General features: G+C 37.4%; 1 protein-coding gene across 1 annotated transcript in view; it reads left to right on the forward strand.

The window, feature by feature from the left end:
• The window catches only part of KMT2E (lysine (K)-specific methyltransferase 2E), a 63403-nt gene that overhangs the window by 6212 nt on the left and 29458 nt on the right, over window positions 1-27733 (forward strand). The window contains exons 2-7 of the mRNA XM_010294323.1: window positions 1771-1830; window positions 12808-12992; window positions 20130-20241; window positions 20589-20818; window positions 22564-22644; window positions 23675-23733. Of these exons, the coding sequence (XP_010292625.1) occupies window positions 12922-12992; window positions 20130-20241; window positions 20589-20818; window positions 22564-22644; window positions 23675-23733 (553 nt within the window). The 5' untranslated portion in view covers window positions 1771-1830; window positions 12808-12921. The remainder of the gene's footprint in view (window positions 1-1770; window positions 1831-12807; window positions 12993-20129; window positions 20242-20588; window positions 20819-22563; window positions 22645-23674; window positions 23734-27733) is intronic.

Raw genomic sequence — 27733 nt, forward strand, 5'->3', positions numbered from 1 at the left:
TGTGTGGCAGCAGTGTTGAAAGTTAAAAGCTGTGTTTTGCGCTTCCATTGCTGGGCAGAATTTCTTTGTTGCGTTTATTCTAAGATTATGTATCTTGTGTCTTTGTTACTACAATTAAAAATACGTACTGAGATCTCCTTGGAAAACACAAAGGTATAAATTTACAAATGCATGGCATCTAAATTTCTTAACACAGATCAGTCAATATAGTTTTGCAAGATAATTGCAATTGAAAATGAAATGTTTTGTTTTCTTAAAAGTAGGAAGGATCTTTTGATCTTAAACTTCTGCTTTTGTTTGTCCTTGAATGGGATATAGTCCCCTCCATCTGTTCCTTCACCCTGTCTTGCCTTCTTCCTCCCGAAATCTTAAAGGGCATTGAAAAATTATCAAGTGGTTACCAAGAAATATAGTCCAGGTTGAACTGTGGTTAAAATTACATAAAGAAGTTATTCTAACTGCTAGAAAGAATTAAAGTTTCTGTGTGAAAGAGTGCAACTTTCTGACTTGCTTGCATTTAGATTCCTAGGCATAGCTGTAACAACTAGGTGAATGTCTACAAACTGCTTCCGCAGTAGAAGTGCTGTTGTGCTATTCATGTAAGTCAAATGCCACCGATAAGACAGGGGACCCAGTTTTTGGAATCTACTTAAGTGAAAACATGTCAAAATAGAAGTTTGCTTAGTTGAAATGTCAAATTTCAAATAAGTCAAAATAGTTTACTGCATGGGTAGTATGTATCCAATAATTACAGTAGACTCCCAAGTCATATTAAGCAGCATAGTAAAAATAAATTACTTATTTTACCTGATGTCATTAAGTTAGCAAAATATTTCTATTGTTGAAAGCAATACCAATATGTATTTGTAGCCACGTGTTTATACACCCCCCACACCCCCGCCACCTTCTTGGGAGGAATATTGGGCCTTAGAGTTTAGACCTTCCAGTGACTGAGTCACCATGAGGCCAACTGTTACATTTAATAAAAAACAAATATACCTAGCCCTTATAGTTGCAGATGTGATTTATGGAGTATTCTTACAGAATGTGGACTGTATGTACTTGCAGAAACACTATATTTTGAAGTATATGTCAAGAATAGTAAGGTAACAGGTGTAAATAATGTTTTCTTGGAGAATAACCTGTAAGTCACAGGCATTTTGTGTATGTTTAATCAATGGTTATTTATCACTTTGTGGTAGATGGAGAAAAATGTTTGCAGTAAAACAGCTGATAACAAAGAATGACTTAAAGCCAAGATCTTTTTACTGGGGAAACTACTTTGTTTGCTTAACCTTTGGATTTTTATTTAAAGGAGTTTTACATCTCACAGTGATATAGTATAATACATTGATGTTAGGTAGCTAGTATACTGCTTCTCCAAGCAGTAAGCATTATTGCTATTAAAAAGCAATTTTTTTCTCTTATGCTTCCTCATATGCTGTATTTGTCTTGTATTTTACAGTTCCTTGACTCCCCAACTCAAATAATTGCTAATTTTTGAATGGATAGGCCTTTCTGTGTGTGATTTATTTTAAGAAGTATGGCAGGTGTTTAGTAAACTTAGAGACATCAAGTGATTGGCAGTTAATTTCATTTATGGGGATTGGTTTCTGTAAATACAAAAACTAAAATCTGTAAGCATGGTATTTTTATGTATACCTCTGCTTACTGCTTCTTTGCTAGATTTCTGTTCAATAAACTTTAATTCTTTCTGTAACTGCATTTACCTTTATTTCCCTCTACCACTCATTCTTTTTTTCTTCCTAGTCCCATATTTTGTCTAACTTCCACTGAGAGAAGAAAAGGAGGAGTGAAGAGAGAGAAGAGGTAAGGGGAAGTCTTCATGTTTTAGTGGAGTGGCATAAATGTTTGAGGAAGACACATCACTTTGCACCACTTCTTTAGGCATACACAAGAAGAGCACTCTTGGACCAGATGCTAACAGGAAGATAGCCTATGGCCAATGGAAACTGCTCTTCTGCATGGCAGAAACTTTGCTGATAGACTGATTCTAGGTTCATAATTAAAAGGGCAGCTTTCTTTTCACTGACTAGAGTTGGTGTAATGCATGTAAGACCCATATACTGAAGAATTGATACTTACATGGTGGAAACTCAAGTTTTTTATGTATGAGTCCTGAATACCATGGAGGAGCATGTTGTTTTTTTCTTCTTTGTTCTAGATCCGAAGTGCAAGACCAATTCGTGAAGTTTGGCTGTCATATCAAACATGACTGAGGTCTTTGAATGTAAAGTCCTGTATTTATTGTATCAGGATGTTTAGAAGCATGCTAATGAACTCTGTACAATGCTTGTTCTTACTCTATATTGTCACTGGATTAGAAGCAAAGTAGGATAAGGAGCCTTACCCTGTACTAGTTTGCTGCACTAGCGTGTTTCTTAAATAAGTTGGTCTAATGATCACTAGATGTCTGTCAGTACATCCAATAACTTTAAAAAACCCCCCAAATTTGATAGTTAGGAGCTTAATACCCTTGAGATCTCTGAAGCTTAATGAAAATCCAAAAGGGGCAGCAAATACTGCAAATAGCAGTGTCCTGGGACAAGCAGGGAGAGGAAGCATCATGATTTTAGCCATTATCTGTTCTCTGTGCTTACATGTCAGGTGTGTAACTCCAAACCAGGCCGTAACAGGTGTGTTTTGGATGGGTTTTCTGGCAGACTGAGAGGTGAGGTGGACCTGACAACTGACAATGAGTAGATCAGTGTGTATGGCATAGGAGGTTTTTGAGGGACTTGAGAGGCTAGGACCAGTTAATATTGTAATGAGGAAGGTGGGGAGGAAGATACTGCTATGAGAGGGATGTAGAGAACCTTGGGTCAAGGGGGAATATTTGGGCACAAACTACAAATACATAGGAAACCAGATGTATTTTAGAACAAATTGTTTCTTCTACGTGATTTGCAGGAGTTGGTCACTAATGGGTCCTAATTTGTATATTATATTTGAGTGTGCTTACTGTGTCTTATTTTTACCTACTACTCTCTTTTGCCTCAGCACAAATTTGGAGTAGATGGCTAACTTATCTGTTAGGTTACCATAGAGAGCGGCAAACAGTAGCAAAGGTCTGAATTTGGACTCATAGTTGTTTCTAAGCCTGCATACGACATACTGCCACTGCAGTGGTATAACATTTGGAAGTTGGATATCCCTTCTGATCTCTTAGCAAAATCTATACCACGGTGGAGCATGTCAGGGGAAACAGAGAAAGAACTTCCTTGTGGGTAAGATTAGTCATTTATTCATGTGTTCTGCTTCTAGGTCTGATTAAAGATGTGTTTTCTCCTTAGAAACAGCCAGCAGTAAATAAATACTCGGATTACTTTGAGCTATGTATTTATGCAACGTACATATATGCTGCATATATTTTTTCCAGATTACTTTGTGTGTAGATACATACATATATGTGTACATACATACACATATGTGTACATACACGCACACAGGAAGGATATATAGAGTATACCATTAAAATGTCAGTTCCTATCACTAGTTTTCCAAATAACTATTGTATAGAGAAGACGTGAGTGCTCAGAGCAGTAATAGAAAGCAGAAGTTCAGCAAAATGTAAATACTTCCGGTAAAATCTTCTTAATATTTTCTTCTCCCTTTTCCCTGTAACCTCCCAACCCAATTTAGAGAAAAAAAAAAAAAAGTTAAAGGGAAAAAAAGAAAAGATTGTATGCAGGGAGGCCAAGTAGGAAAGTTTAGTTTGTTGGATCTGTGACAGCTCAGGACAGTAGTTTTCACACTGGATTTGTGGACTATGACACACTCTATTGATGTAAAACTTCTGTATCAGTTGTGCTAGGGCATAGATGTATCAACTTTCCTTAGGTCCATTCTTGTGAATTTTTTTGTGGGAAGGGTGGTTCCCATGACCACAGGTTAAAGTTGTTGGCCTGTAAATCTGAAGGAAGGCATGACAAGAATTGCTTTTGCTAATGATTGCAAAACATGTATACACATATGATGTAATTGGGGGGAGGGGAGAGGAAAATGTTTAGGTTGCCTGCTCAACAAAAGGCAGCTTATGCGTAGAAGATGTTTTTAAGTGTTTGTCCTCTAAATTCTGTTCTTCCTTTTTTCCAGTATATGTAGTAGGCTTGTTTTGATGTCTCAATTTTAGGGTACTAAATTATGTTGCTGTGTGCTATAATGAGTACCAGCATTTCAAATACTGTTTTATCCACCTGCCCTTATAAAGAAGGCATTTTTAAGGGGGAGGAAGGCACCAGCACACCTTGTAGACTGTTTTTTCCTGGTGTCAAAAAAAATCAAATGGAATACTAGCTTGCAGTCATCTATCTCTGCTACCTGAGATGACTTGTATAAACAACTAACAACAAGATCAGCAGGAGTTAGCAGGGGTCTGAAAGCAATAGTACAATCTTGGAAATCTTTGCATCTTGCCTGAAAGACCCTGTTGAGATGGGAAACTGTAGTCAGGTTCAGAGTGATCCTATGTGACTCTGGAGCCAGTCTGGACCCACAGCAGCATGAACTTTCTGCTGGGAGCAAATGAGAGTTTGAGTTCTGGTTTGGGCTTAGTGCTGTATGAGTACAGGTAGGTTCCTTTTACATTCACATTGGCTTGAAGTTACAACCAAATCAGTGTTTTGTGCTGGTTGAACTGAAAGGTCGTGCTTGACTCAAGACTGTCATGCAACTAGTTTGTGTAGTTTATGTCTGAATCATTTTTATCTGTAAATCTGATAACTCTTTTTCTACCCGTCCTCCTCTTCCTTGGTCCATGCATGAGTGGAAAACTGACTGTAGAGATCACTTTGTTTCAGCAGTTTATGTTCCAGTAAGCTTCAAGTTAATTCCCTTAGATTTGTACACAGCCCTTAAAAATGAATTTTTATGTATACTGTGTGTGTTCTGATACTTAAATACTGCTTCAGGAAATGTTCCTGATTTTTTTGCCTGTAGTTAAAGGGTGTGAGGCAATGGGTTTACCAATACTCTTAGTTTAGCAGAAAAGAGGCTCTTCTGTACTTGTGCTCAGGGGAAATAAGCTCTGCTTAAACATGGGGTGAACTGCCTGTTTGCCCATAAGTTGGGGAAGACAGGCTGTAACTTTTCAGATACTTGGGAGTGATAATTATTCTCAGATGTTTCAGTTACTTAATTTGCTAAATATGGGTAAACTATCACTTTTACCTTTTACGTATTTTGTAATATGTATTTAAAATTACTTCGCTTTTAAGGAAGGACAGATGGCATATGTAGATAGGTTAGAACATTTTGATTAATTTTTTTCCCCACTAGTTATGTATATTTTCGGTGTAGACCTTGTGAAGATGCAGAGCAGACACAGTATAGAGATGGTGATTTGGTTAGCATATTAATGTTTCTACAGTGACCTTAGTTAAGGACTTTGAGATAAAGTTGCATGCATCAGTATAAAATCTAAATAATTATTTGTCTTAAACCAGCACTATTTCCTCTCAAGAAACAGTCAGCCTAATTATAGGCTAATCTAATTATAATTAGATTTTTCTCTCTTAAACCTCTGCTCTGCGTTTACGGGAGGCCCTGGTAATTCTTTCTGGAGAGGCACTCTGTGATGAAATCCCCCAAGTCTTGAAACATCCAAACTATGTAACTACTTTTTTTTTTCATCTTGTAATTTTTGACGGGTGGTGACTGATAGAGGCAATTGCTAGAAAAAATTATTGAATAACTTCAGGTGTATATTGAAGCCATAAAAAGGGGAACAAAAAATAATTGATATTTTTGTAATGCCTACTGATGTGAGAAACTTGAACTGATTTAGTGATGAACTTACTAAAATTAGTGTAGTGTTTTCTGTATGTGGAAAATTCTTAGATTTGAGCTAAGAAATAATTTAATTGTAAGCTTAATCCATTATTTCACTGATGTGCCTTTATAAATTAGAAAACAAATGTATTGCATCTTGCTTTAAATTCTTTTCCTATCTGTTATAGTGGATTTTTTCCCCTAAGTTTTAAATGCTTTTTGTCTTTAGTATCTATCACATGACAGCATAATCTGGAAATTAATTTATGAGGAAAGAAAGATAAGGAACAATTACATTGTCTCTGTAAAAAGTTGTCAGATGTACTAAGAAGACTAGTAAAACCAGATTTCATTAATTTTTTTTCCCCTCTTTGGTTTTTGTAGTGTTAGGGGTAAATATGGATTTAAAAACCAAAACAAAAACCAAAAGGAAAACCCCTACCTTGTTGTAGGAAGTATATGGTATTATCTTGATATATTAATTTCTCCTTAGGAATTTTCTTACCATTAAGGGGAAAAGTTGTTACTGGTGCTGCCACCACCTCTTACCTTGGATTTTTATGAAAAGTTTTGCATCTCTGCACCCAGATGAAAGCTTTAGTATTCTTACACATACAGCATAGCTTATTCTTACACATACAGCATAGCTTCTAGCAGACTTTGTAGTCCTATTTCCTTTTCCCCTCTTTCTTATTACAGAAGGTTAAATGTCTTGCAGAGGTGAGTTACCAGTGTAGCATATAACCATATGAGTTCTACCTTTCCCGGTACAGCAAGCACTGTTTGATTTCTTCTGGCTTGAAAAATATACGTCATTATTAATAAAGGTAAGTCAGAGTTCTCTGATCAGATTTATATTGTTACTTTCTGTTTGAAAGTAAGTACTGGGAACTCAGTTCCTGAATCTGTAAAAGAAAATGCAAGTAAAAGTAGTTAAATACTTAAAAAAATACTTTTCCTACCTTCTTGGAAAAAAGAAGCAAAGAAGCAAAAACAAACTTACATGGGAAAACACCATGGAAGAATTTGTCTGAGCTCTTGACACTTAGAGGATGATTGATAGCTAGGATTATGAAACCTTGTTGGAGTCATCTGGACAGTTTGGATAGACTTCAAGTTCTTACTTTTCAAGTGTACTTTCTGTCTAGGTGATCTATCATCTGCTTGTTTCCTGAAACTGTTCTATATAGCTTTTGATGGTCCTACAAGAAGGAAGTGGAAGGAGGGGGAAAAAGACATGCTGATAAAGGAGGCCTAGGGTTCCTTTCTGCCAACATCTGATCATAGCAACTAGATTTCGTTTTGAATGTTTGGACACTCTAGGACTAGGTTCAAAAATACTGATATAATTTCAGGAGATTATCCATTTACCTTCTGATTCAAGAGTTGAGCCCTCTATATTTGTGTTTTTCCTCTTCCATGTACCAGAGAAAAAGTGTTTTATTCTGCTGTCATACAATTCATCTTAGAAGGATGTGTCAGAAAGGAAATGTGTGGTCTTCATTAGAACCACAGAATATTGTTACGTAAGTGGAGTACCTCGGGGTAATATGTAATTTATTTTCTGTTGTTTAATGCTATGGTGGCTTGACCCTGGCTGGATGCCAGGTGCTCACCAAAGCGGCTCTATCACTCCCCCTCCTCAGCTGGACAGGGGAGAGAAAATATAACCATGGTTGAACTAAGGACAAGGGAGAGATCATTCAGTGATTACCATCACAGGCAAAACAGACTTGACTTGGGGAAATTAAATATTGCCAATCAAATCAGAGTAGGATGATGAGAATGAAAACCAAATCTTAACGCACCTTCACACCTGCACCCCTTTCTTCTCCGGCTCAACTTCACTCCCAGTTTCTCTACCTCCTCCCCCCGAGTGGCATGGGGGGACAAGGAATGGGCGTTGTGGTCAGTTCATCCCTCAGGGGGAGGACTCCTCACATTCTGCCCCTGCTCCAGTGTGAGGTCCCTCCCACGGGAGACAGTCCTCCACGGACTTCTCCAGCGTGAGTCCTTACCACGGGCTGCAGTTCTTCGTAAACTGCTCCAGTCTGGGTCCCCCCATGGGTGCTGTCCTTCAGGAACAGGTGGCTCCAGCCTGGGTCCCCTGTGGGGTCACAAGTCCTGCCAGCAAACTTGCTCCAGCCTGGGCTCCTCTCCCCACGGGGCCACAGGTCCTGCCAGGAGCCTGCTCCTCCATGGGGCCACAGGTCCTGCCAGGAGCCCGCTCCAGTTCCGGCTTCCAGTGGGGTCACAGCCTCCTTCGTGCAGCCCAGGCCCCTGCTCCGGCGTGGGGTCCTCCCTGGGCTGCAGGTGGAGATCTGCTCCAGCATAGAACTCCATGGGCTGCAGGGGCATAGCTGGCTTCACCATGGGCTTCCCCAGGAGCTGCAGGGGAAATCTCTGCTCCAGCACCTGGAGCACCACCTCCCCTCCTTCTGCTCTGACCTGAGTGTCTGCAGAGCTGTTCCTCTAACATATTAGCACTCCTCTCTCTGGTTGCAATTGCTGTTGCACATGGTTTTTCTTCTTTCCCTTCTTAAATCTGTTGTTCCAGAGATGCTGCCGCTGTTGCCGATGGGCTTAGCTTGGCCAGCAGTGAGTCCGTCTTGGAGCCCGCTGGCATTGGCTCTGTCAGACACAGGGGAAGCTTCCAGCAACTTCTCATAGAAGCTGCCCCTGAACACCCCCTGCCCCCCCCCCCCTCTTCCCATACAAGCCCAATACAAATACATAAATCGTGTTCTTTGTACAAAGCCACACAAATGAATAATTTGGAATGTGCTCTTATACTTCTGTTGTTGGAGCACTATTAATTTAAAAGAAAAGATTCTGTTACCATAAGCGAAGTGGATCATGTGAAGTATGGTGAGGCTTCAAATATTTTAGACTTGATATGGCTATTAAGTGAAAAAGCTCCTGTGTATTCTCTAGAGAGAAAAGGAACTGCCATAGAAAATACAAACCAATGTGATTGATAGGTAGAGTGTGATAAGTTTCTTGCTGGAGGTTGATCTTGCACAAGATAAATGCTTTAACCAGATTGAACAAAAAGATTTTTTTTTTTTTAAGATAAAAATTGTATTCTTAGGGCGAGATGAACTGTTACATAAACTTTTATAATTAAATAAAAGCAAGATTTCTTCAAATAAGGGATGCGTTTTCATATAATAAAGCTGTGCTGGTAGGGTAGGGTGATAATGAAGAAAATCTGCTCAATCTAAGAAATGGCCAGAATTCTTTCAAAGCTTACAGTGTATAATCTCTAAGAGAATAGAGTGGGTTCTAATAAAATTGGAGGTCCTCTGCTGTTGACGTTAAGGTATGGTAGATGAGCTACTTTGCCCAGTAAAGAGCTGATCGTTGAACTTCAGACCAGCAGTTTTTATATAGGGCCTTTTAACTACATGAACCTGAAATTAACTGGACAAACCAGTGTGGTCTTTCTAACTTCCAAATTCATGTACTGCTTCCTTCCTTAAGAAGGACTTTCTTAAACTGTAAATTGTATATAATCTGCTTGGATTGTAGGAAGACTTCTTCTCTAGCACCCTTCTTTCCACTCCTCCTGGCCAATTATATAAATGAAATGCACCTATGAAAACAGTTTCTTAGAAGGCCATGGGTGACATTGTCAGAGATCGGAAGGAATAATGACTTAAAATAGATGGGTACTTGCAGAAATTGGAAAGTACCATGTTATGATAGCAGTATTTGATGACTCATCTAAAATACCAAGCTTCAAAGGATAAGTGATCACTTTCAAGATGGATAAAGAAGAAAGTTCCCTGATGGTTATATTATTTTCTGTTCTGAACATTCCAATTTTTGTAGTATAATCCAGTAAAAATACTGGGAATATTTTGGTGTGTCATGACAATATGTCTGGTTCTGACATGACAGAAAATAATTATTTTCCTTCATCCCAAATCTTACATCACTGTGGTGCTCATCGTTGGATAGCCTATGAGGTCACAGTTCTGTTAATAAGTGGGCATAATGTAATAAATTTGTCCTGGGTCACGTCTGTCTTGTTGTCTGTGTGTTTATGTTCTTCTCCCCCTACCCAGAATTTGTTGTGGATGGTTACTGATAATGAGCTATGTTTGTTTGAATTAACTTGACTATGTAGGTACTACAAGCTGGTGACTGCCTCCATTCTGCCATACTTCACTATAAGCACAGGAAAAGCATTGGAGGGTTTTGTGCACGTGCGTATGGTGAAGATCTGAAATCTTAAGGTAGTAAAAAATAATGAGGTAGTATTACAGTGCTTTGTGGCAAAATAAATTAGAGTTCGTCAAGCCTCTGATTTTATTCAGTGTAGATTAGTGTCTTAGAATTTGAGTGAATTCTGACTAAGGTTTAAGGCTTGCAGGTGTATTTCAATAGCTTGCAGTAGGGTAAGAAGTTTTATCTTGGCTCTATTCCCCCTTCTTCCCTGCCCCCCCCCCCTTTTTTTTTTCTTACAAGAGTGATGATGTTTTTGGTTGGTCAGAGATGATGGCATTAATTGGGACATGCACTAGCAATTGATTTTCTGTCTATACATAGCTCTAAAAACATATGTATAGCGCTCTTTCTGCATTGCTTAAAAAAAAAAAAAAGCCCCACATTTCACTTGATTCTCAGATTTGGTAACCACATCTCTTCTGTGTTGACAGTGAAGGTCACTGGAATATATGATAATTGGGTAACTTCAGTTGTTTTCTGTAAGTTTGGAGATGTCATAGCCCATGAGGCAGCTGAGGTGGATTCTTCACTTCTGGGCATTTTTGCCTACATTGATTTCCAGTTGCTACTCTACCTGGTCGTAAGTGTTTAAAGAAAATTTAGTTAAGAAAACCACCCCACCACCAAAAGCAATTTTAAATATGAGAATATCTAAGTGAGGATCTTGATCCCAGGTGGTGGTGTCCACTATGTGTTTTAGACCTAGTTCGAAACACACGAAAACTGGTTTTTTTTAGAATTATCAGATTACAAGCATAAAATTATCTCTATTATGCTAAGGATTTGTTAGCATATGTGACACTGCAGTTGGTAGTGGAACAACCCTTAACCTGTGATAGACAATTTACCTGCACTAAAAAAGTTGATTGTTTCCTTTCAATTATTGTGTAGGAATTAATATAATTTTTTTACTTTTTCAGAACAGAAGTAAATGGTAAGCTGATGTTTCCTGTAAGTTGTAGATGAGGTTCTACCCTATGAGTAGAGTAAACTATGTGGTGGCAGAATGAGTGCTCATTTAAACTGTAAGAGGGGATTGGGATTTCTTTTATGCCTGCTACTAAAAATGCTAAAAATATTCTATACCTGCTTTTGGTTTAATGGGTTTTTCTTGCTGCTTGTTCGTGAAAATAGTATGTTGTTTCCTTAATTTTATGCGTAGGTAGTGATATAGTTTGACTTCTGTGGTATTTGATAAGAAAACGCTAAGTGTTTAAAAGAGAAAAGCAAGATAGCCCAATGGCTAGTTGGCCTGATTGCTTTCCAGTTCATTGTATTTGGCGACTCATGCAGTGGGTCCAAAACACAACTTTTGCTGCCTAGAGGGAGAATGAACTGTAAAAGGTTTAGGCACTTAAGAGCATGCCAAGATGTTTGATGTTAATTGCCAGACTGCTGTAGTGAGATAAAATTTAAGAAGTTAGATGAGGACTTGGTGCCAGTCCATACCGTAGAGATGCCCTGTAGATGCCGCTTCTTCATCCTGAAGATACTGACTTTATCAATAAAAGGAGCAAATTCAGATTTAAGTCCACGATGCTGTTCTGAAGTCCTTTTTGTAAAGTACCCCATTTTCCACTGGAGTCTTGTTAGTTTTTCCTTGGCAATCTAGTGTGTGGCAAGGATGTTTGTGTTAAAATATGTTGCTCTCAAAACTGTTGGGCTTTTTTAGACTTCAACTAAGATACTACACTTTGTCAGATGGGAGGAGTGTATTTATTAGACACTGTATGTGCTTCATTGCAAAGTAGTCTGTGTTCTTGTAATTTTGACATTTTTGGAAGGAGTTTGCAATTACTCATTATGCAAGTATTGAAGAAGGGGTATTTTCCTTCAATTACCTAGTCACTTGTGGAAGATGTTGGCTATATTAGGCTATAAAAATGCATTAGTTTGCTAGTCTGTGAATGGAGGCAGCTGAGGTGCAATGTACATCTTTCCTATACTTGGTTGGGTGTTCTGCCCTACTTGGTAAGAGGAGTGGGGACTAGTAATAACTGGCATACAAGTGGGATTGGCATATTGACTTCTGCAAGTCAAGCAGATTGTAGCTTTGCTCTACAGTTAAAAACTGCTACTGATTCTTTTTAGTTTGCTACTTAACAAAAGAAAGGAAGAACTTGTAAAACTGACACCTGATGGGTATAGTATCTTCTGGTGGTCTATTAAAATGAGATGGAAATGGTTTCATATACTTATTGTGAATTATTAAAATCATCTTGGTTTTAAAAAAATACAGAATGGAAGTTACGGTATGGTTTCTCTTGACACTCTTAGTTTGTTTTGTGGGCATTGAAAGTTGTTTTTTTAAGTGCAACACAAAAATGAACAATTGGGCTGTAAGAAATGCTTGGAAAATTCTGTAATTCTGTAACCAGGTTTCTGCGGAAAGTTACAGCAACTGGACTCTGACAATATAGAGCAGTAAGCAAATGTAGATGGCATTCAATGAGTCTGCCATAAAGTGAACCTTTGTCACCTCACTGAAGGTGATGAATGATTTTTTTTTTTTTAAATCACCAATTTAAATTATAATGTTTTTGTCAGCTTGTAATATTTTTAAGTTCAGGCCTTAAGATCACCACATTCTTAAAATAAGTGTATTTGAAGTTAACAGCTTTTAAAGAAGATTGAATGTTTTCTTTTGTGTGTGTAAAATAAAACTAATGCAATTGTGAGAAATAAAAGTGGTTTTTTTTTTCCTTTCTTCTTAATACATGATGTAAAATTGCCTGGTTTCAAAATGAACTGTCTCAGTCTTCTGCTTTTTTGTTTTTTTGACAGGGTTTGTGGATGCACTTAGATGTTTGCAATGAGCACTGTGGCTGGCATGCCCCAGTGTTTTGGATACCAATGCATAGGACTCCGTAGTAATCGAATTTATCAGAAACGAACGTCATGAGCATAGTGATCCCATTGGGGGTTGACACAGCAGATACTTCTTATTTGGAAATGGCTGCAGGCTCAGAGTAAGTATGGGAACATAATTTGTAAGTCCTACTCTTTGTTTTTTTGCCCAAGTATTTTTTTAATACAGTTGGAGAGGACTTAGGCGTGTCTTCAGTTTTATTGACTCTCTAATTACTTAAATTATTAATTGTCACTTTATACTTCAGTCAGTCTCATCTTCTTCCTGTGTTAGATTCATTTGGTGTGGTAAATTGCAAGAAAGTCATAGTAATTATACAAGGGTACCTTTATTTTTGAAAGTTGAAGGCCTAGCTTAGTTGTCTTATATGACGTCTTCACAAAGGTATTTTATATTGAAAAGCTAGTAGAAATTCAGTTGTTAATCATTCATTTAAGTTAGTAACTGTAGCTAACTGTGTATAAAGGATTACAAAGAGCCAATGAAATCCTGAACTCAAGAAACTCTTCCTTTGCATGAAATAAGCGTAGTGAATTTCTGGGGTTTGTATGGGGGGTTTTTTTGGGTGGTGGAGTTGGGTTTTTTGTTTTGGCAAGGGGGTTGGTGGTTTTGGGTTTTTTGGTGGGTTTGTGGGGTTTTTTTGGTGTTTTGTTTTTTTCCCCCCATCTGGTGGTGTCTGTATCTGTAGAGTATCAATAGGCTAGAGTTTAGATATTGTTGATCTCCGACGGGAGATTTTTCCTGTCAGACAAGCATCTTTCCATATGTGTAGTATTGTCCTGGCTGTCCAATGTTAGGAGAGGAGAAATAGCATTTTAGACAACTTGATTCTTCGAGAGGTAAAAGACCAAGGTGGTGCTACAGCTTGTACCAGTGTACATAGGTACATCATCCTGTTGAGCTCTGTATATTTCAGAATAGTATCTGGACTGTTTTTTTTCCTGTTTTCATGTTGCTTTTGCATTAGTAGAATATGATAGGTAACTTCTTCGGGAAGAGATGGGTGTCAAAAGATACTAAGGGTCATGTTGAAGATCAAGAGAGTTTGTGCAAGTCACAGGGAATCTTGTATACTACTTCGCATATGCATAGGGGAAAAAACCCCAGTTCGTTTCTTAGATATAACAAAAAATGTTAAATTCAACATTTATATTAAATTGTTTTTTGGGGTTTCACTGGGTTTTTTTTAACCACTTGAGATGCTGTTACTCTTTGCCTTCCTCTGAGCCTTTCTGTAGTAACATTAAAGACTTTACTTATTTTTGGTTACCACAAAAATACATTTGCTTGTTTTAGATATTGAAACAATGGCTTAGGCTTATTTTACATAAATGCTTGAAATCTTTCATGAGTCAAAAATAAACTTCATAAAGTGCTCCTTCATTTAACAGGTGCATTGAATAACTAACGCAAACTTAAATAGCTTACATGTGGCCTTTGCTTGAGAGTGTATGCTAAATAATACTAACCTGTTTAAGAAGCGAGTGGGTTTTGTTCCAAACTTCAAAAGAAGTGTTATACACTGTGAGCAGAACTCTTGAACAGCTTGTTAAGGGGATGTTTCTCTCCTTTGCTTTCAGTTATACATGAGGCTATACTAACATAGCATCCTTTATCTGAAGAAAACTAAGAATTGAAATTTGAAGCTTTTTGTCACATTAAATTTTTAAAAGTTGTTTTGTTGATCTGTCATATCATGAACACTGGTTTGCTTGGTGCAGAAAATTTTTTAACTTGACCTGTTCACAGCTCCTCGTTACCTTCTCCTGTGGTTTTCTTTTGTGTTTAGAGAAGGTCATGATTCCCGAGGTTGCTGATGTTCCTTGCAGACACAGCATGCCATGTTGAAATTAAATAAATATAGTTGTCAGTATAAACAAGGTAGACTTCACAGTATGTTATTTGCTTGAGACTGGTGCATGGCAACCTAGTTAGGAGCTGCTTTTCTTCAGATGTTAAGTGACTGTTAGCAGAGTAATTCATACCAACTCTGCCATGCTTATGATGAAAAATGTGTAGTTACGTGATTGGCTTATGCTGATTTAAAAGCCATGTCACTGTCTAAAGTGTGACACAAAGGTGTGTCCCTAACCTACCAGCTTACACAGTTGTAAAACTTTTCTTTCATTATCTGATTTACATGCTTTTTGTACGTTTTCTTCCAGAGAGTAGCATGTTGGATATAAATTGTATTGATAGCAATCATAGACTGTCTTTGAGCAAGTTCAAGGGTTTTCCCAGGAGGGAGGAGTTGGAATTTCTTCACTCTGACCGACAGGGCTGATAATGCTTCATCAGTTGCTGAAGCATCAGCCAACATAAGAACAGAGGAATGGCAAACCTGATGATGTAGCAGGAGCAGTCCAGGAAAAAACTCAGAGCTTGGTGCATTCTCTTAGTTCTGAGAGATTTTTCCTTATGCTTCAAACTAATGGATAATGCTATTAAACAGGTGGATAGTTTATGTGTCTACATAGTTTCACAGATATTTGCTACAACTATTAAAATAATATATGTGGAGAATAACTGTAAAAGGTTTGAACGCCATAAAAATTGGGTGAAATAGTCTGTCTCTTCTGTTACTTGTACCTAAGTGAGCTCTCCAGTGGTGGGTTAATCTTCATAGTGCCATAGTAGTCAGAACTCATCTATTTTGCCTTTATTTGTGAAAGGCTTACTCAAGATGAATGTGTGACTTACTTCAAAGACCTTGTAATAGTAAGCAGAGCCAGCTGTTTTGGAAGGTTTAAAATGCACTTCCAGATTTAAGAGTGTTAGTCTAGCTTAGAGCATGAGTATAAGATATACACTGGGAAATGTCATTGATGATACTCCTCTACTGGTTTTAGTATGTGTATGTTTTTTAGAGAGAAGGCCTGTATGAACCTAACAACCATGGTATGTGGATCATTGTATTGAGTTCAATGTCCTGGAGAAAAGATTATCAACAGTAGTCTTGTTCAAGAGATTTATGATTTGTATTCTTAAATAAGTACTTCAGTATTTAAAAGGAATGGGGTGGGGGAGGCAGGACTTCTTTTAAAAGAAGAACTGACTGTTGCTTAGGATGGTTGATAGTTGATTCCCTTAATAAAGATTTAACTGTAAGCTTGTAGGGATGGAGTTTTTGTAAATGCTCTGATCTAATGTGTGCTTATTTAATTTCTCACTAATGCCATCTGCTGGCAACGTACAGAATATTTTTCAATGTGCATTGTACTTTTAAATATGAACAGTAGGAAATGACCCAGAACATGACAGTTGTTTCACTTGCAGAATGAAAATTATTTGAGGGTTTTAAAAAAATACGGGTATTTTTGCCGCTTTTTATTCATTTGCGAAAATACTATGTTCCTGTTTTCAAGTTACAGGAATATCTTAAATCACTGCAGCCCAAGAGCATTGGGAAGGTTCTGTTTGTGGTGCTTTTTATTTTCTTCCTTGTAGATACTTTGCACAGTTTTTGCATTGCTAACCACAACATGTAATGAATATATATGATGTTTTAGCAAAATGCTATGGTCACTCTATCATGGTAATACTTGTTTTAGGGCATAATACTAGGATTTTGGTCTAACTTCAAATATACTTCTTGTGATGCGAACATTTCAGTTTTGATGAAAGCTAAAAATACCATAAATCTCTCCCTTCGTTAGACACTAAAGCTACAGATGTTTGAGGTGAAGCTGAAAAAGGTGGTATGTTCAGAAGACTGACAAGCTTAGTGCCCCAGTCTTTTCTTCCTGAAACTTGCTTTTTGGGATGCCCTTAAGAATGCCAATGGTGAGATTAGGGGAGGTGGCTATAATTATGATAGTTAGTGCCTTGTTAATTGAGCCCTGCTACTTGAGTAAAAAAAAAAAAAAAAAAAAAAAAAAAAAAAAAAAAAAAATTGAATTTTACATTCAGTGGTATCTCGGGCTTTACTCTACTGTACAATTAAATATTTTACCGAGAAGTATTCCTTCACAAAACTCTCCAATTCTGAGATGTCTATTTGAGGAGAAGGCCTTGACCTTTGGACAAGTGAGAGTATAGAGAATGTGTTTTCCGTTTAAGGTCAGGGTCATGCACATAGCGGGTAGAAGAGGAGTAACAAGGAATTCGGTGACAGACACATTAAAGTGCTGGCAGACCTGTCTGCCAAAGTTAGAAAGTTGTCTGCAGTTCTGTGGAGAAATGATACTCATTCTGTACTGTTTATGGGATGAATATAACTTTTCTGTTGACTGTAAAGGAAACGTATGATGATTAACTTCAGTGAATACTTCACCTCATTCTCATATTTCTCAGCCTTCTCCACACTGTTCCTCACTCCAGTCTAGCATTTGAGTGGATAAATGGAACAGTAGCAGTTACATGCAAAGCTCTGGTAAGCATCTGTTATAATTCAAAGAGGTATCAGTGGCCCCTGTGGATAAGCATTTGAAAAAAGCTTTGATGAAAGCTGGTTCATCTCTAATTTGGTATTTATGTTAAAACTTTTTTAATACAAAGATAAAATTGTCTTTGTGTCTCACCCTCCCACCCTTTTTACTGGCTTTCCTTGCTCAAGTATAGTTGGAGATAAATGCATTTGCCCTATTTTGTTTTTGGAAGCTTAATGTTTCTGCTTCCCATAACTGTTATGACTCTAAATATTAAACTTGGTTCTCTTAAATGGTTTTATATGTTGCCAGAGTAGGTAGAAATGGACTTAGGGAGTAGGGTGTATTGTCTTGCCTCATGTTTTGCAGAAGATTTAGAGTACCTTCTTAATTTTTGTACTCAGTTGATGAAATAGGCATTACCTTTCTTCTTAGCATGTTTCCATTCTGGTATCTTTTACTGAATGCTCCCATATTGAAGTATCTGGTATTTAGGTTGTGGTAATATTTATTTTTAATGAAGGAAACTCTCCTAAATTAATTGTGGCATTGCTGAAGGATGGATTGTACCTGAATTATCCCCTCCCCAGTGCTGTATCAGTAAGCCTTCTTCCTCTGAAAACTGCGTATTTTCCATATACTGAAGCAAACAAGACCTAGGCTGAGCATTGAACACGTAGTGCACAAGAGTAACTGTGCTACTGCTTTTCCTATTCCATAAACGTTGAAGAGTAGCAGTAGAAACTGTACAGTGGGCAAGTCTCTTGAGCTGGAGAAAGATGAGTTAATTTCTTCAATAGCCATGATGGATGGATAGTGAGTGCCTCGTTCATTGGTGTTTTGATTGGCTAGATCATCAGAAGGATTAACTGGATGATATTAACGGTATATGATTGCTGCACAAATGCATTATGTCAGTAAATAGTTAAAAGCAAATCTATTGGAAAGGCACAGCTTTTCCAACTTTCATGTGTGTTTTTGTTTTAAGCTGTGGGTTTGAACCTGGCAAATTCTGAACTGCTTCTAAAAGATAAACACAACAAACTCTGAATAAAATTATGTTCAAGCTGAGAAGTGGTGTAAGAGAATAAATGAGGATTTTTTTTCTGGTTTATGAGGTAATGAAGGGCAAGTGTCAGAGTTGGGTTTTGTCTCATGCTAGTCAGAAGCTGTATTTCTAATGTTAGTACTTCACGATCTGTGCACTCATGTGTTTGCTCGCTCTCTAAAAAAAGGCAGCTAGTGACTGTTAGAGACATTAATGTTTTAAAGGTGTTTTTTCTTTGGACCCTAGAAACTAAAGTCTTCACCCAGTAGTGCTTTTAATGAGTGTTTCTTTTTAAACAATTTTATCATGTAGTAACCTCACATGGGGAAAAGCTAGTAAGAAGAAATGGGCCACCAAAAATATTAGTAGGATGCTTTCAAATATATATGAAAATACTGTAGTTTTCAGAAAACTAATGATTAAGTATATTCTTGCAAAAAATGTTACCAACAAATATAAGTTACTGGTGTCCTTTTAAATCAAACTAGTATCACTTCATGGCATAACAGAAAAGCCTGTAGTTAATATCTTAGTATCTAAGAAAAAACACTGATGTGTATTTTAACTTAAGATTCAGAAATACCAACTTCATTCAAAAAATCAGTTCAAAGAATTATTAAGATATTTGTGATGGGGAAGTACACTTCATGCATGATAAAACTGAAATTAGAAAAGTATACCAGGCTTGGTTTGGGACGTGAGTCAAAAGCCACTTCAGGTTTAGATACTTGGTATTTTGCCCTACCTTTCAATGTAAACTCCCCCGCCCCAAATAAACCATCCCCCCACCCCCCCAATCCAAAATGGAAAAAAAAACGCAAAAAAACAAGCAAAAAACCAACCCAGCAAACAAAAAGCAACTTTAGTTATCTCTCTGTTCATGTGAAGTTTGTACTAGTGTGGTTGAATCATATGGTGCAATGAAAAAGCTACAAGTTGCTGACTAAAAGTGTGTCAGTCATGGGAGTATATATATCTGGTTGCATGATGCACACACGCACGAATATAACTGCTGAGGGAAGGTAGTGAAGGTAAAATTTCTTCCTATTTTAGCATTCCTTTCTCTTTCTTGTCCTTCATGTGTGGTTTAGTGCATGTAGACCATGGTTTGTGTATTAAAGAAGGCCTTTCACTACAAAACCACAGATCTCACAAATTTTTATCATTTTCTTTCTATTGAAAGATAAATCGATGAACTGCCTTTTTTAGACAGATTTGTGCTACTGATGGTTTCTCTTTGTAGAAGCGGCACTCTGCTGCCGCAGGTACTGGTTTGCACAGATGGTTGCAGCTGGCACAGAGCTGACACCATTAGGTGTCATTGCCAAATTCAGTGGGATTGGGGGTGGTGGTGTGGGACCGCACCGGTTTGCTGCCCTTTGAATTACTGCTCCAGTCTTCTGTTGTGATTCAGCTGAAGTCCCTTCTGCAGTTTCTGTTACAGCTAATGTAGACTTGGGCATACAGACCAGTGACTCCTTGACAAACTGTGTAACATGCTTTTGTGTCCCTGGTTTGCAGTTTTATGTCATGTGATTCAGCATGCAGTTTTTTGAGAAAAAATTCTGTAACTCTACAGAGGCATAAGTTCTCTTCCACTTTAGAAGTGTTGTTCTACATGAAAGAAGAGGGTTGGGTTTCTTTTTTTCTTGGAGTGAGGGGGCAGTTAGGGCTGTGTGAGCCTGTTCTCACCCCTCTCTGTTGTATACACCTTTAAACAGGAACAGCAGGCAATTAATTAGAAGTTGTGCAACAAGTACCTGTAATTTTATTAATATAAATTACATAGTAATTGTATGTATTCTTCTGTCTTGCCTTGCAGACCAGAATCTGTAGAAGCTAGCCCTGTGGTAGTTGAAAAATCGAACAGTTATCCGCACCAGTTGTATACCAGCAGCTCACATTCACACAGTTACATTGGTTTGCCCTATGCAGTAAGTTTCATGCTAAGTATTCTGTATAAAATAAATTATGTAAAATCTACCATTCTTAACTGGAAGAACTCGCGATTCATGCTTATACTTTTATATATTATTGAGTTTTGGGTAAGTTGACTAAAGATAGTCGGTTAGAAGCAGAATACAGAACATAGTGCACTTATATGTAAAACATAGTTAAGAAGGTAAAAAACAAGGATGAGCAATGACAAACAAAATTCTAAACTGTTACTAAAAATAAGTCTCTGAAATTCTTTACAAAGTGAGTTCTTACACTTTGGCTTAAATAACCATCAGCGTACGAACATTTAAGAGCTATAACTTATCTTTCAACAAAAATCTAGGACCATAACTATGGTGCTCGGCCTCCTCCAACGCCTCCAGCTTCTCCTCCTCCATCAGTGCTTATAAGCAAGAATGAAGTAGGCATATTTACCACTCCCAACTTTGATGAAACCTCCAGTGCTACTACCATCAGTACGTCAGAGGATGGAAGCTATGGAACTGATATTACCAGATGCATTTGTGGCTTTACACATGATGATGGATATATGATCTGTTGTGACAAATGCAGGTAATGAAAATTAAACTAATTTAAAGGGTAAAAATTACTCAGAAAAAATCAAGCTGTGCTGAAAGTAAGTGTAACCAAATGGTGTTTTAAATCATGTTGAGTCATGGGAAATTTCCTTCCGTCAAAACGGTGTTTGAAGGTTGTATGTCTTTCTAATAGGCAAGGTAGTTGGTTAAGGCCAGTGAGTATTTTGTACTTTATTCCAGTCTGTCTTGACTACTCACATTAACTTGTTCATGCGTTTACTTGTGCATTGTTGCTTAACAAGGTTGTATCTTTTTCCCCTCTAAAAACGATATTTCTTTGGTGTTTTGTTGAAGTTGTTAGGATGGTGAAATAAAGACCTAGGGATTGTTTTTTTTAATCTGCATGCACTGAGTAATAAAGCATCTTGGTAAATTATGTATATGTAAATCAAGTAACTCGCAGGATGCAAAATAATCTGAAAGGAACGTCTCAAATATTGATTTCTCTGTGCATGATCTTTCTGATGAGAATGCTTGATTTTCAGAGGACATAGTTTTAAGAATTTTAATAACTATGAAAAGACTAACCAGATTCTTGCTGGAGAAGCTGAAGTTAAATGTTTGAACTTCTGTGTTCATGCTTAAGTGCCTACTTGATGATAGTAAAATAAGCAGGTGCTACTGGATGTTTGGACTTGGAAAAACGGGCTTAGAAATTTTTAGAGCTGATATACTTAACAGGAGAAGACAAATCTCATGTTTCTGGACTTTGGTATTAGCCTGTATTTTTACATTCAATACGCTTAACAAATGCTGCTGAATTTATTAGAATATTGTGTATATCTAAAATTATTGTTATGGCTAATTAAAACATGAATTTGAGCTCCATTCTTTGGTGTGCTTATGTACAAGCTTCTTGTTAATTTTTGATGGTCCTTGATTCTGATAACCTTTTCCCTTATTTTGAAATGTATTTAGATGTTATTTCAACAGTGGAGCTGTAGGCAGTCACCAGTTAGGTAGAGTCTGCTTCTTCTGAAGAAGAGATTCTCTGTGAGGAGTTGGAGTTGTGATAAATTCTTAAGTGGGAAGATGACAACGATTTCTGTGTCCCAGTTCCTTCTAGCAATGTGGGGATGAGCATAAACTACTGTCCTAGGTTAGCCTTCAGTCTAGCAAGCAAGCAGCCTCTCTTCCCTGAGTGTGGGAAGTAGTTGAAGCTATGCTGTCATGTGCTACCAGTCATATGGGGTGTGTGTATAAAAACATACACATTCTATTAAAAATACGTAAGTAAATAAAATCATATATTTGTGTAGATGTATTTTTACATAGAAAAATAATTTTATGTATATATTTATAAAAGGAAAAGGAATCCTTTTTAAAAACAAAACTCCTGTTACTATGTAAAGCGTAACTCTTGTTGCTGAGGGTAATTGTCTCTATCTTGTTCTCTATTGTGATAATTTACCATTTTTTATTTCCAGTGTTAGAGAAAAATTTCCAAGAGGGAAAATGAGTCTAAAGAAGCAGAGAGACACCGGGAGACAGCCACAAGATTGGAGTTACAGTGATCAGTGGAATAGAAAATCAGCTAGCAAAGTGGTGGTGAAGACAGTGATTGAAATGTAGTTTTAGGCAGTATTCAATCTGAGTAAAGATCATGATGAAAAAAAGAATGGCTCGCTCTCTCTCTATGTGTGTGTGTGTCTGTATATTATGCACACAATATTTAAAACTTCACTTAAAATAAATTATGTTTTTCTTTTTTTTTTAAAGCGTCTGGCAGCACATTGACTGTATGGGGATTGACAGGCAGCATATTCCTGACATATATCTGTGTGAACGTTGTCAACCAAGGTGAGTAGTTTGGTTGACTTGTGAACTAGAATTGAGTAGAGAATATAAAAAGAGGAGGTACTGGAACAAAAAACAGATAAAACACAGATCATGTAGCATAATCCTGACAATACTAGTCAAAGGAGCTACAGTTCTGACACAGATGATTTTACCAGTCTCCGTTCCCTTGTTCACAGTAGTCATTGTTTCACCTCACTAGACAGCAGGGATAAACCCTTGAAACACTTACCAAAACAGCAGTGATTCCTGGATCCTTTCTCAGGATGACCAGTACATAGACAATCCATTCATGGCTGTCATAAATTGAGAACCCTTAACAGCAGTGTTTTCAGGTCAGCTGCCCCACCAGTACTTCTCAGTGGCTTTTGTTTTTATGGCCCAATTGCAATATGCTGCAGTGCTCACTTGACAGATTTCTTGCTCTGGAATGAGTATTTGTATGTTCCTCCTCAAACCTGAAGTCATAAGACATGACGAGGGCATTTTGTTTTGACTGTGTGGTGGGTAGATTATACCTGATTGTCATCGTAGTTGTTGTGTGATGTAGCGTATGAAGTGCTACCTGTTAACTTATGTTGTGGATTGTTAATTAAACAGTGAATAAAAGACATGCGTGTTCAGAACCTTTTAACTGTCAATAAATGATTCCTTTATTTCTGAGAAATAGTTTGGACTTTGTTGTTGTAGAATATTTGGTTTGTATTTTTATTGTGACAATTGTTTTGAAGACTCTGCAGGAAGATGTTTTAATGCCTGCTTATCTGTAATCCGTGGACCAACTGTGAATCTTTCTTCTGAGCTATAAAGTTTTGTTACATTTTCAAGTGCTTTGGATGCTTGTATGTGCGTTGTGTTGAGATGGAACAGTGCACAACTGCTGGTTTTCTATGTATCTAAACATTCAGGTAGTCTACTGTTTATTCTGTAATAGTCAATGGAAGGTGATAGCTATGAAAAGGTCTGGTTTAATACTTGGGTGTATTGATGCATAAGTGTGAAGAATGGAATAAAATCTATTTTTTAATTTCAGGAGTTTAGATAAAGAAAGGGCAGTGCTGTTGCAACGAAGGAAAAGGGAAAATATGTCAGGTGAGTAAAGCCTAAAGACTCTTCCTTAGTAAAGGTTATAAAATAAGTATATATCAACTGTATAGACTTAAGAGCGTATACACAGTTCCTGCAATTTTGATAGCCTTCGGCATATAAACTGAAGTTCGGTAGATCAGTGCCTTTTACTTGACTTTATTGTTACTAAGATAACATTATATCAGAATTGTTGTAGTTCCATGTGTTTTATTAAAGGTTGTACCACTGCCTTTTTTCTTATTGTGGAATAATTCAATCTTAACATTGTTAAAGTTTCATAATAATGAATGTAGCTTTTATAATAACTAGACTACTATGAGAAAGCTAGTGAAGATACGATGGAAAAGGTTCAACTTTCTTCAGCGACAAGAGAAATCTTTTTGGAAAAAAAAATATTTCACAGGTCTCACTTTTTTTCTTTCATAGTATAGACTACGCATATCCCCATACTAGCTTCTTAAAACTCTTCCATTGCAGGTGATACCCCTGTCTCTTAAGAATTACATAATTGAGATTTGAAACAATCTAGCATGGTTTTGAGAGGGAATACTAATTCTGATTTGTTGGCAGTAGATTTGTATGTGTGTATTGGTTTGTTTTGATGAGGAGAAATTGCTGAACTTTGATAACACAATTATACGATGTTTTGAGGATTTTTGGCCTCTGATAACTTAGAAACTTAGAGTGCAAGTACCTATTTCAGGCTCTGTATTTTATGAAATTAGTTCTCCTGTTGTTGATAGAATTTTAAAACTCAGCCAGCCTAGCTTGTCAGGAGTTCTGTCCAGATATTACCAAAATGTGTTATGGGTTTCTTGATTGACAGGTGATACTTTCAAGTTCTATTACAAAAGTGATAATTTGGGAGGAAATCATCCTCCTAAAATTAACATGTTCTACTTTCAAATCATGTCTTTGAAATACTGGGGTATGTGCAAGTGTGTGTGTGTGAGGATTTCTTTAAAAAATACCATGTAGATAAGGTCCTGCTGCATACTTCATATGCCTTCGGAAAATTCTGAAGTGTGTGTGGCTTAATAGTGCTGCTTGGTGCAGTTGACACTTTCTGCTGTCCAGTGCTAAGCTGCCTCAAGTCCATAAAGGCATTAATGACTCACTTAGAATGACATGATCAATTTTTGTTTTGTCCGTTTTCGTTTTAACAAAACCAAACTTATTTGGTAAGTTTTGGTTGACCTGTTAGTGCAATTTTTTTAAATTTAAAATTAATTTTTGCTGATTCTATTAAAGTAATAGATGTAGTACATTTATAATTCATTTGGAGTTAATGAGTTCACTGAGTGGTATGATGCTGTGAGAATTAACTTGAATTTGCATACGGCATAAGGGAAGTTGATGGTCTGAGCTATGTAAGTCATGTCATAGGATTTTATAGCCACACTTTCTGATCATTGGGACAGCAAATGTGCCCTGGTGGCCAAGAGGGCCAATGGTATCCTGGGGTACATTAAGAGGAGTGTGACCAGCAGGTTGAGAGAGGTTATCCTCCCCCTCTACTCTGCGCTGATGAGGCCTCATCTGGAGTGTTGTGTCAATTCTGGGCTCCCCAGTTCAAGAGAGACAGGGAGCTCCTGGAGAGAGTCCAGCAGAGGGCTACGAGGATGATTAAGGGACTGGAACATTTCTTGTATGAGGAAAGGCTGAGAGACCTGGGTCTGTTTAGTCTGGAGAAAAGGCTGAGAGGGGACCTTATCAAGGTCTATAAATATCTGAAGGGTGGCTGTCAGGAGGATGGGGCCAGTCTCTTTTCAGTAGTGCCCAGTGATAGGACGAGGGGCAATGGGCACAAACTGCAGCACAGGTGATCCTGCCTTGGCAGGGGGGTTGGACCAGATGATCTTCAGAGGTCCCTTCCGACCCCTACCATTCTGTGATCATTCGCTATAAACTTAAGACAAGAGAGAAAGTCAAAATCTTAGCAGGAGCTGAAGAGATTTTTACCTTGGAAGTTAGCGTTCAGCCCTCCTTAATCTTGATGATCAGTCTTCTAAGTCTGTTCTTTGTGTTCAATAGGGAAAGTACTAAATGGTAAATCTTAAGTATCAAAACAGTAAAAACAAAGATGAATTCTAGTCCTGTTTAGTCTAAGACTTGGTTGAAGTGCAATATTAATCACTATGATTTATGGTATATAACTTAAAATGAATGTGTGCTTGCATCTCTGAGTAATTTTCATTTAGCCAGTGCATTTGCTTGGCTATATGTGCTTTTTTATGTTGACTGATATGATATGATTCAATCAGACTTAAAGTAATTCTGGGTATGAGCTGTCTGCCGTGAAGCACTAGTAAAAATGGCCAGTTTTCATAGATGAGTCCAAGTAGGAAAAGCAAAATTAGTATCAATTTGAACGTATCTGTTCAATGTTTTAAGTATTGAACAGCAACAGAATGTTACTTGAAACTTAACTTATTACTAAGTTACAGGTGTTTGATTAAAGGTAAGATTGCATTATTTTCATTGTTTGGATGTTCCTTGAGTAAATACATATATAGGGCTTTCTTCTTAGGCTTATGTATAATAGGGCTTTTCATTTAGATATGAGAATACAGTATAATGTTTTTTATTGTAAAGATTTCTAATTTAGCCATGTCGTATCCAAAGCTAGACAGTGGGGAGCAAGTAGTAGATCAGTTGCTTTGCCTCAAGAAAAAAGCTTTTAAGTGAACATTTCAGATGATAGGAAATTTGGTGAGAATCTTAAACTTTTATGTGTAAACACATCACCTTTTTTCCTGACAACTTTTTATAGCCCATTGTTCTGGGGCCTGTGGTTGTATGTGGTGGTGTTGGTTTCGTCATTCTGGTGTAAAAGTGTAATAAGTGTAATTCTGATGCAGCTTACTGGGCATTGCATTGTTTACTGTGGTTCAGTGCAGTGAGCACCTTTGTTAAGCCCATAGTCAATTGTATCCTGAATGCTTTGGCTTTGGTGTTTTGTTCTTTTTTGGGTTGGTTGGGTTGGGTTTGGTGGGGTTTTTGTTCGTGTTTTTTTTTTTATTAAGATATAGTGTCTAGATGTGTAACTTGTTCAAGGATGTTGCTTCAAGCTGTCTGAAATCATTTGCTGCTTATGGGAAAATGAGTCTGGGCCCATAACTTTTTGTGAAATTTGGAGTTTGTATCTCTCCTTCCAAGATGCAAAATCTTCCTTTAGTGTACTTTGCTAAGGCTCTCCAAAGTGAAAGCAGGTTATGTAGGTTAGGAAGGAGTGTCTCAAAACAACTCGCTGTAATTATACGTTCAGCTGAGATAATTACTCTTTACAGTAAGTTAGGGCACAGTGTAGACAACAATAGCGAAATGTTGCTTCCCTAAGGATGATGGGGGGGGGGGGGGAGGCGGTTGTGGGGGGGGGGGGGTAGGTGTTTGGCTGTGACATAGTGTGTGGACGACGAACATCGACAGTTTCAAGAGGGCCTTGGGTTTTCATTTCTCAATCGTTGGTTATTCTGCTATTCATTCTTATTTGATTAGACATTTCTTCTTTCTATGTGTGTTTTTTTATGCTAGTTCAGAAAATAGTCCCAGCAGAGATGTAAACAAATCCAGGAAACATCATCATCTCCTAATATGTAAAATATAATTATGTGCCTAATAAATTGTTCAAAAGAACAACCAAGATGGTAAAATTGAATTGCTTACAGTGCACAGAAGAATCCTGTTAAGGAATGTTGTGAGCAAGAGAAATCCAGAGTAACTAATAGCTGGTGTTCTTTATTTAGTAAAGAAGGTTTCAAGAATTAGGACAGTTGAGTGCACTGATTAAGGCAACATCCTTTTGAGCTCAGAAGGAATGTTTTCTCTGCTCTCATTAAGTATTTGTAAAGTCTGTTTCTGTGTAGTTTCAGAAAAAGTCTTCCTTAGTGTGAGGTATATTTACTGAAGGCAGAATATTTGGAAAAGCTGCTGAAATCCAAGAAGTCTGTATTGAGCGCATGTGAACAGCAGTCTCCTATCTATGTGCACTATCTCTCTTCCG

Source organism: Phaethon lepturus, unplaced genomic scaffold (genome assembly GCF_000687285.1).
Source record: "Phaethon lepturus isolate BGI_N335 unplaced genomic scaffold, ASM68728v1 scaffold4889, whole genome shotgun sequence".
In the NCBI taxonomy this organism is placed as follows: domain Eukaryota; kingdom Metazoa; phylum Chordata; class Aves; order Phaethontiformes; family Phaethontidae; genus Phaethon; species Phaethon lepturus.